Source organism: Chaetodon auriga, chromosome 21 (genome assembly GCF_051107435.1).
Source record: "Chaetodon auriga isolate fChaAug3 chromosome 21, fChaAug3.hap1, whole genome shotgun sequence".
Taxonomy (NCBI): Eukaryota; Metazoa; Chordata; class Actinopteri; order Chaetodontiformes; family Chaetodontidae; genus Chaetodon; species Chaetodon auriga.
In genome coordinates this window covers 8,669,116-8,678,110 of record NC_135094.1, presented here as the reverse complement: position 1 = coordinate 8,678,110, position 8,995 = coordinate 8,669,116, and the positions used below count along the sequence as shown (strand labels likewise).

At 41.9% G+C, this 8,995-nt stretch overlaps 1 protein-coding gene across 1 annotated transcript; it reads left to right on the top strand.

Moving 5' to 3' along the window:
* Positions 1-3,411: 3,411 nt before the first annotated feature.
* slc35g2b (solute carrier family 35 member G2b) lies at positions 3,412-6,702 on the top strand. The gene is made up of 2 exons (XM_076761661.1): positions 3,412-3,975; positions 5,170-6,702. The coding sequence occupies exon 2, from the start codon at positions 5,197-5,199 to the stop codon at positions 6,445-6,447; it is 1,251 nt and encodes a 416-aa protein (XP_076617776.1). The 5' UTR covers positions 3,412-3,975; positions 5,170-5,196; the 3' UTR covers positions 6,448-6,702.
* Positions 6,703-8,995: the final 2,293 nt, after the last annotated feature.

Sequence of the window (8,995 nt, the reverse complement as noted above, 5' to 3'; positions counted from 1 at the left end):
GATAACTGGCAAATTAGTATGCTAATATGCTAAACTAAGATGGTGACTGGTGGTAAACATTATACCTGCAAAAGATTAACATGTCAGCATTGTCACTGTGAGCATGTTACATTACAATGCTGACATGAGCATTTAGCTCGACGTTCCCACCAGCCTGCGCTGTGTTTAGTGCTAAGTACCACGTGTTAGCATATTGGCATTAGCACTCAGCTTCAAGTATAGCCTCACAGAGCAGAGATTGTGTGATCTATGATGACATGTTAATAATTAATGTCTGTGACCGGTTGCTTCTTTACATATTATGATTTGATACCTTGAAACAACTATTATGTTTTCTCTTGTTTTCTTTTTTGGTTAGAGAGGAAGAGAATATCAAAACCAGGCAGGAAGCTCCTCCATTCAAAACTAGAAATCCTCCTTTTGCTCATACATAATTAAAAAGGCTCAATTTAGAACAAACTGCTGAGTTGGCCCATTTACGATTCATGTAAGTATGAGGTCCTCTTTGGTGTTTGGGTTCAGCAAATAGAAAGAAAACAAGTGTGAATACCTTGCCAGTAGGACCGAGTTATTCTCAGACCAGTTTTTGCAGCTTGCATCAAGTTAGGAAAAAGTTTGGCTTGGTCCTTGACAGCTGGGAAACCCTTAACACTGTTCTCTTTCAGGCAAAGTGAAAGTCAGCCTCCATCTTATCTGAGGGAACTTTCAATCGCAGATACACAAACTAAAATGACTGTTAATGTGTACTCATAGATTGGTAAATACCGTGTGTCAGAATATGCACGTAGATATTTAGCACCAGCCTTGATGGTTAATAAGAAAACTGTCAGGCTTGATCATATTCAGAGTTTTACTTTGTTTCATCAGCCCTAAAGGTGAACAAATCAAGACCCACATCTATTCTCTCACCACCCACACACAAATTGCCTATTTAAGCCACCAAGTTCCATTTATTCCACTTTATTTGTTCCATGTCAGTGACACCCCTGCTGTCAACTTCTTGTCCAAATCCTTAAATTGCGGTATAAGCCTGTCAGTCAGTGTAGCAATAGAAAGGACCGAAGTTTGTCGTTTTCTGCTCTTTCACCAATAAAACAGATAGAACTGCTTAGCCCCAGACGGAAGATAAATCAGCCACATGTGCATCGTGAAAGCCTTTTAGAGGAAAACACACAGGTGACCAATCTAAAACACCCTTCAGTGCTCTCATATTTTCTCCAATATGCTCCCAAAACACCAATAAGGATAATGCAAAAATCCATTTTCAGTAGAAAACAGCTTGCTGAAATAAAAAGAAGAAAAGAGACTTATGAGTTGATGGCTGCGCAAACAGGTAAGGAATTACATCTTTTGCTCCTTTGAATAACTAGGCTGCAAAGCTTCAGCCACCACAGAAATATGAGAAAGCAAGAAAATACCTTGCAGTTATGGAAATTGAAATGCTTGAAATGTCAGCCTAACAAAAGTCCACAGTAGGAGAGTCTGTGTAAAATCCCAGAGATCATGAACTCACTCAGGTGCCCTGTTTTCAAACACACCAGGCTCTGAAACAGAAATTAATTAGAAAACCCATAGAGCTCCATTACAGGCTTCTGCCTTTTCATTTCCAAATAGAAAACGTTTAATCTTGCTGTTGCTTTGTGCTAATCAAGGCACAACCTCATGCGTGCATAATGTCACTTCCAGGAAAAAGTTTTGCACATGACTTGAGATTTTCCCACTCATTAACCACATGTAGAGCAAGTGCTGTGTTGTTCCTTGTCACAAATTCTCAAATTATCACTTTCGTATGCTGGATTTTAATTGACTTTAAGTCTGTTGTGATGCAGAGAAGTTGCACTAGAACTTGCTGCACCACTGGGCATAATAACAAACTTGACCCACTATCCTCAGTAATTAGTCTTCATTATGCGCTCACATCTGTTTTAAATTGTCCTCATCCACACATCCCGCTGATGAGATCAGACAATATGAGGTATACAAGCTACTTATATGTGAAAATATTGCAACACACTAGTACTTTCCATACTAGATGGTAAACAGTACATTCTATATGCGTTCATTTCAAGGAAAGCATTTGGCAGCAGAGCCTCCGCTTAAGCTGCCTGACATAAAATGAGTCATCAGGATTAGGGAAGCTTAACATGTTGCTATCCCCCTGGAGATATTAACAGAGCTGATTTATTCTAAGTGAGATAATAAAAAAAAACCTCCAGCATTTCACTTCCTTGAACTCAGTCTTCAACAGAATTTTTCTTCGAGTAAATCATAAAAAAACCTCCATGAATTTCTAATGGCTAGATTACTGTACGCACCATGGATGGTAAAATGAAGAGACATGGCGCCATTGCTTCCCGGTTTCACTGTGGTTCAATGAGCTGTGAGGCAGTTTAGAGTTTATGCTGGGTGTTTTTCACCCCTCCATTTATTCCTGTGGCACAGATACTGGATGCTTAAGCTGTTACAGCTTCATACACACCCCTCTAGTCACTTTGAAAGTCACGTGTTGGGGAAAATTGAGGCGTTCCCTTATCAGATTCAGACAAAAAAAAAAAAAAAAATCAGATGGATATATGCAATGATTTGAAGAAAATTCAAGAAATATGAATTGATATTTTAATTATTCAATAAAAAACACATTATTTTAATCCATTATGTATTTACCCTCTTCGAAGTTCATATACCACAATTATTGCAGCCTTCATAGGTCAATTGAATCCCTCAAAGTTTGGTAGCTTAACAAAGTAAATGTTGACACAGAGTTAATTGCTGCAGCGTCACAAATCACATTCCATGGAGCTCTTTATGTCACAGTCAGGTTACAGACGCAGTGGCAGCTAGTGTCATTATGATCTATATTACCAGCCGAGGTTCCTGTTGCACCGCCTGGGGGTTAAACTCAGCAGTCTAATTTTAGTGCTTTCAACTTCCCCCTTCCTGAATGGACCACAAATGTATGCCTGCCTTTCATCAACGTATGCCACCCACCCTTTACTTTCATTTGAGGTTGTTTTACATCAGTCTTCAGTGCATTTGGCTCCCCTTTTGCAAGATGGACCATTGCATTTAGCATATGAAAGCGATGGTTAAAGTGATCTTCCTGAAGACAGACAGGAATGTATTGTTCTTGGGCTGTTGGGGAGAAGTAGTGAAATGAGTGCTGCACAGGAGAGAAAACCACCGGCCTCACGAGAGTCTTCTTGGTACTAATGAGAAGCTCCCAGAGAGGATTAAGCGAATCCCATTCGCTTCAAGCTTGATGCCATATAAAAGGAATCATCCAGCGTGTGTTTCAGATGTGAGCCGAATAAAGATTTTTCAAGTAAATCAGCAATGTGGCAGGGGGCAAACCCCACCTCATTATACATGAGCTCCTCCGTAATGACACAGTGGGCCATACAAAGTGCAATTAAAGACATCCGTGTTGAAGGCTGCAAAGCAGAGCAGGGATGCTGTTCTCTGTTTCCTTCATCACAACCTAATTGCTTCAGATAGGACAATCACCCCTTCCTCTTAAAGTGGATGGGTTTTAATCTTATGAACATGATGATGATGATGATGATGATGATGATGATGGCTGGCCGACGCACATCCCTTTTTCAGTTCTGAGAGATGACGAACATGAGCGGGTCTAGGTGGGGAGCAGTCTTGGGGAGGAGGAGGAGAAACCGCTGGCTGTGACAGTTGCGTCTCTCCCCGGCTCTTTCCCTCCGCTTCAGCTTCATCATCATCACCATCATCATCATCCTCACCCTCAGCAACAGCAGCTTCGGCTTCATCAGCAGCAGAAGCAGCGTCCGTCGACAGCGTGGAGAGCAAATAAGCAGCACGCATCTTCAAGAGGCGCTCCACTCGATGGGGACGATGGGGAAATGGCAGCTGACCGAATGTAAGCGTCAACAAAACAAACGGGGTCTACATTTATGATACAAACCCGGGCTTCTGCATCAATAGGAACTATTCAAAGAACAAAAGGTAAGATATTTACTGTTGTTTTTCTTGCTGCGCTCAGCTGGTTCAACTATGCAAAAAAATAAAAATAGGGAAAGAATCCTTTAAAATGTCAATTGATAAGGATTAATGTAAAGACACTGCATGTTCACGCTCTTTGTGCCAGTTTTGCCCAAATTAAACTAGATTTTAGTAATGTTCATGACAACCTAAATGCTAATCCTTGAAGAGAAATCATGATTTTTGTTGGTGCTTTTCTGTCTGTAATTCCCGAAAATAATATTTTTTGACTGCTTTTGATATGAAACCGTCGTTAAATCGGCTTTAAGCATTGCTTTAAGACGTCTTTTCAGAATCCAAAACACAAAATGTTTCTTTTTGCATTATTATCCCTTGACCTAACAAAATACTACCATCGTTTATCGATCAAAGAATCAAGTTATATTAATATATATTTCAAAAAGGAGGAGGAACCGCATGTAAGAGGAGAGAAAGCGAATAAGAGTATCTATCTGCCCCCTTGTGGTTTGATCCAGGCTGTGTTTTAAAGACTTGACGGTGAATGCAACCGCAATAATAATCTTGAAAAGATTCAGCACTAATGATATTATTTGTTCCTGGTACTTTTTTCTTTTTATAAATATACAGACATAATTTATTGATTTTATAACAGCATATTGTAATCATATTGTTTAATGAAAACATTAGAAATGACTGAAGTGACCCTTCAAACTACTCAGCACCATTTAAGCCTTTCACACAGTCCTTTTTTCCAGGGTTTGCAAATTTATGCTGTGCATCTCCATTCATCTCATAAGTGTCCCACATTCATGTATCGTCCCCTCTGTGGTTTCCCGTTATGTAATTTCATCCCCATCAGACTGCATCAGCCTCAGAATGTTTGCTGCTTGGCTTGTACGGGCTCGCATGGGATATATATAGAAGTAACACAACACAAGTGTAAGGCTAGGCAGAGTACAAAGGTAAGAGAGACAAGGGTGATAAGTGTGTGCTTTATGTGTGTGCATGCATGTGTGTGCCAACATGTGTGTATTTTGTATGTGTGTGTGGGGGTGTGAGGGATGGATGCTGAGAAAGCAAGTGTTGAATTATGCAAACACTTCTCTCTGTTTCAGAAAAGCTCTGTTTTGACTAATTAGGGAAACAATATTTGAATAGTATTTTTAACACTGCGACAATTCTTATCTCATTTTTCAGATTATCCCTTCTGACGTTGAAAGAAACATGGACGTATCTTCATCCTCGCTGCAGTACGGATCAAAAAAGCGGGTTAAGATTCACCCTGACACGGTGACGGTGAAATACGCCACTCACTTCCCCCAGCCTGGCGATGAAGGGTACGATGACGCACCCTCTTTTGAGGATTTTGGCGCCTTCGCGGAGGCTAATGTGGGAAAGAGACTGGTGTCAGACAGCAAAGGTGGCAGGACTTTCTTTGGAACCATGGAGACCCAGCCTAAGCCACCAAATGTGCAAAAAGACAAGGGGGTCGGGGGCCAGCTGGCCAGCTTCGGCGAGGCGAATGTGTTGGCCTCCAGGGTGACCTGGATGGCCTTGTTTGGGGCAGCGGTGGCTCACGGTTGCGTGGCGTTGATTACTCGTTTAGCAGCTGACCGCTCTAAAGTGCCCTCCCTTGAGCTGCTCTTCATCCGCTCCGTGATCCAAGTGCTGTCCATCCTGGTGGTCTTCTACTACCATGAGGCCCCCTTTGGTCCTAAGGGCTACCGGCTGCGTCTCTTCTTCTACGGCGTGTGTAACGTAATCTCAATCACCTGCGCCTACACCTCTTTTGCCATAGTACCACCCAGTAATGGCACCATCATGTGGCGTGCCTCCACCACAGTCTTCAGCGCAATACTGGCCTTCCTGTTGCTGGATGAGAGGCTGGGCTACACAGATGTGGTCACAGTGGTGGGAAGCGTGTTCGGTCTGTGCCTGGTCATGGTGCCAAACGTAGCAGATGAGGAGAAGTCCAGGCTGGGGTTTTGGAAGGAGGCCTTTGGCTACACAATGACAGTGATGGCCGGCTTGACTGCTGCCCTCTCCATGATCGTATACAGAGCCATCAAGGAGCGCGTCAGCATGTGGACGGCACTCTTTACCTTCGGCTGGACAGGCACGGTGTGGGGTGCCTCCACCATGTTTATCATGCAGGAGCCCATCATTCCTCTGGATGGGGAGACCTGGGGCTATTTAATTGGGATCTGTATCTGCTCCACCGTGGCGTTCCTCGGAGTCTACTACGCTCTAAACAAGTTTCATCCAGCCTTAGTTAGCACCGTGCAGCACCTAGAGATCGTGGTTGCCATGTTCCTCCAGCTCATTGTTCTGAGGATGATCCCGTCTGTCTACGACGTCATCGGGGGCCTGGTCATCATGATCAGTGTGTTCACCCTGACAGGAGTCAAGCTGTACAGGGTGAGCAGGGCCATTCGGCAGGATTATCAAGAGATCCTGGACTCGCCCATCAAATGAGTTCTGATGTATCAGTCTGTTTGTTTACAGTGTTGCTTGGTTGTGCAATTTAATGAATGTCTGGATCTTCATCTGATGATTTTGCATTGTTGTGTTGTTGAAAGGGTGCCAGTTGTGTAACTAATGTCTTAATATTTGTGTGTGAAATAAAAGAGAAATGTACTATGGTGACCATTTCCCCCCTGATAGTACTGCTTTAATGTCAAATTGTGTCAAAGACCAAAATGTCAGCAAGAAAAAAAAAAACAAAACAAAGTCAGTTTAATTTTTGTGATTCAACATTTTAAATCATATTGGATCTGGTCTTGTCAGTGGCAGTGTAAGATGATCATTTAACTGATATGCACCTTTTATGACATCAGCAAGGTGTGGTGTATCCCTCTATTGTCACACTGCCACACTTGTCACACTGTGTAAATGTCAGCCCAGGAATCGTTCGTACTACGTACAAGGAATGAAAGAATAAAAATAAATACCACCCAAGTTTCATAAAATAACTGGTATTGCTTTTCTTAGCATTAATCTGTTGCTCGCTAAGACGATAAGACTGCATATGACTTAAAGCGCTGGGGTAGAGGCTTTGTCATATACAATATAACTGGGGTCATTAATCTTAATTTTCAAAGAGACTCTTCAAGTTTATGGGAGCTCAAACATTATTTTGTGCACAAGGACACTAGCACCATATATTATTCTCTCTCAGCAATATGTTGCTCACAAACTGCACCTTTTAGTGCTTTTTTACTGCGTCTCACGTATGTTCTGGCCCCAGGAGCCGCTTCATTAGTGATCACGTCCCTGGACGCTGCCTCTGTTTACTTTCTGATGCATATCAAACTAATGCCCAGAGGCAGGGACACCGTGTTGAATTAAAGCCCCTTTTAACAACATGAGACATCTGCTTTTTCTGAAGTGGACGATTCAGGGGCTCACCAGCGATGCTTCCTTTCTCTGTGTGGAAAGCCACACTGAGGCAATCGGTCCCTCTGATTCCCCCGAGGCAAAGCTAAAGTGATGGAATGAAATAAAAACATGATGATGCTGCAGAGCAGATGAAAGAGGACATGTTGCATGCTGCAGTTCAATACTGATTTCACATGGATGTTTCATTAGCAGCCCAGCAGGTGGCAGTCACGATCCAGTTCACTCAATCAGAGTTAGCTGAAGTCATGCTTCACTGCAGTAAATTCTGAGGGTAATTAATGGTACATCCAGTGGTTACCAATATTCAGTTGTTGCTGCTATCGCATCAAAACAATTTAAACACATGACACCTCATCCAAGCCTTTTTCATTTAGTGAACAGAAGCAGGAGAGGAGTTACTGGACAAATGTATGGCTGATTGTACACACAGTATCTCCTAATGAACTGTTATAATGTTTACTAGATTTCTATTGAAGCTGGAAATAATCAGCCTTGTGGTTATGACCACACACATGGCAGATGTGTTGCTGAAATCAAACCATTCTGTGTGATGACAATCTACTATCAGTGATGTCACAATAAATAAACTGGTGAGTAAACCCCAGGCTCCATTCATTTACAGCCAAAGGTTGAACAACCAAAATAAACACAGAGTACTGGGAAATTGTCTTGTACTTTGAAAACACCATGGTCAGGAGCTGAAGTTTATTTTTCAAACCAATAAGGTGAATAAACTGAGATACAGTTGGTTTAGTCTCCATTTATATGTGTTGTTTCATGCTCTTGTTTTGAGACGGGTTTTAGGTGCAGAAAGCAGAATACATGTAGAGGAGGCCCATCTGTTTGAGCAGGAAACAGATTGCATCCTGCAGCGAGCTGCACAACCTTCCAAATTACTCTGCAACCCGCTTCACCACAGACATGTTTATTAGAAGTGCCATCATTTCACAGGAGGGGCCTGAATGGAATTTAATGATGATTTATTGTATTTATGTGTGGGAGTATCTGTATGTGTGCTGCACAGTACAGATGACTGTGCACTTTTTATGAGGGGCTCAAAAACACCAGACTTTCCAGCTATTAAATGCATCTATTCATCATATAAAGCCTTACTTCTTCACGTACAGACAAGATATCAGCAACTGCAACCAACATTCACCATGAAGTTGAAAAACAAGGTGCAATTCACTTTTTATGTCAGCTGAGGGACTACTTTTATTTCTTGCCTTTTTCTTTATCTACTTGTTAGTTCAAAATAAAGTTGCAAAAAGTGCATATTAGAGCTTTCACTAAATCATACAGAATGACACCAAGGCCCCACTCAGCTCTTTAAAAGCACTGAATACAACTTTTCTTTCGGACAGCCAAATTAATAAGTAAAATATCAGTAAAAAGTAATAAAATATCTCTGTCTGTTTCTCATCATACAAGTTTTTCTTTTCTAGCAGTGATTAGGGTTGACTCTTTAGCCTCATAAACGAAAAACATGATGGATGCTTACGAAAACGTTAAAAATCAACAGCTGCAATGTGATTGACTGACAGCGCCGCTATCCAATAAATAGAGAGTCTATTTCTCTGTAGCCAATTGGATGCGAGTGGGAGGGACCTGGAGCCTGAACAGC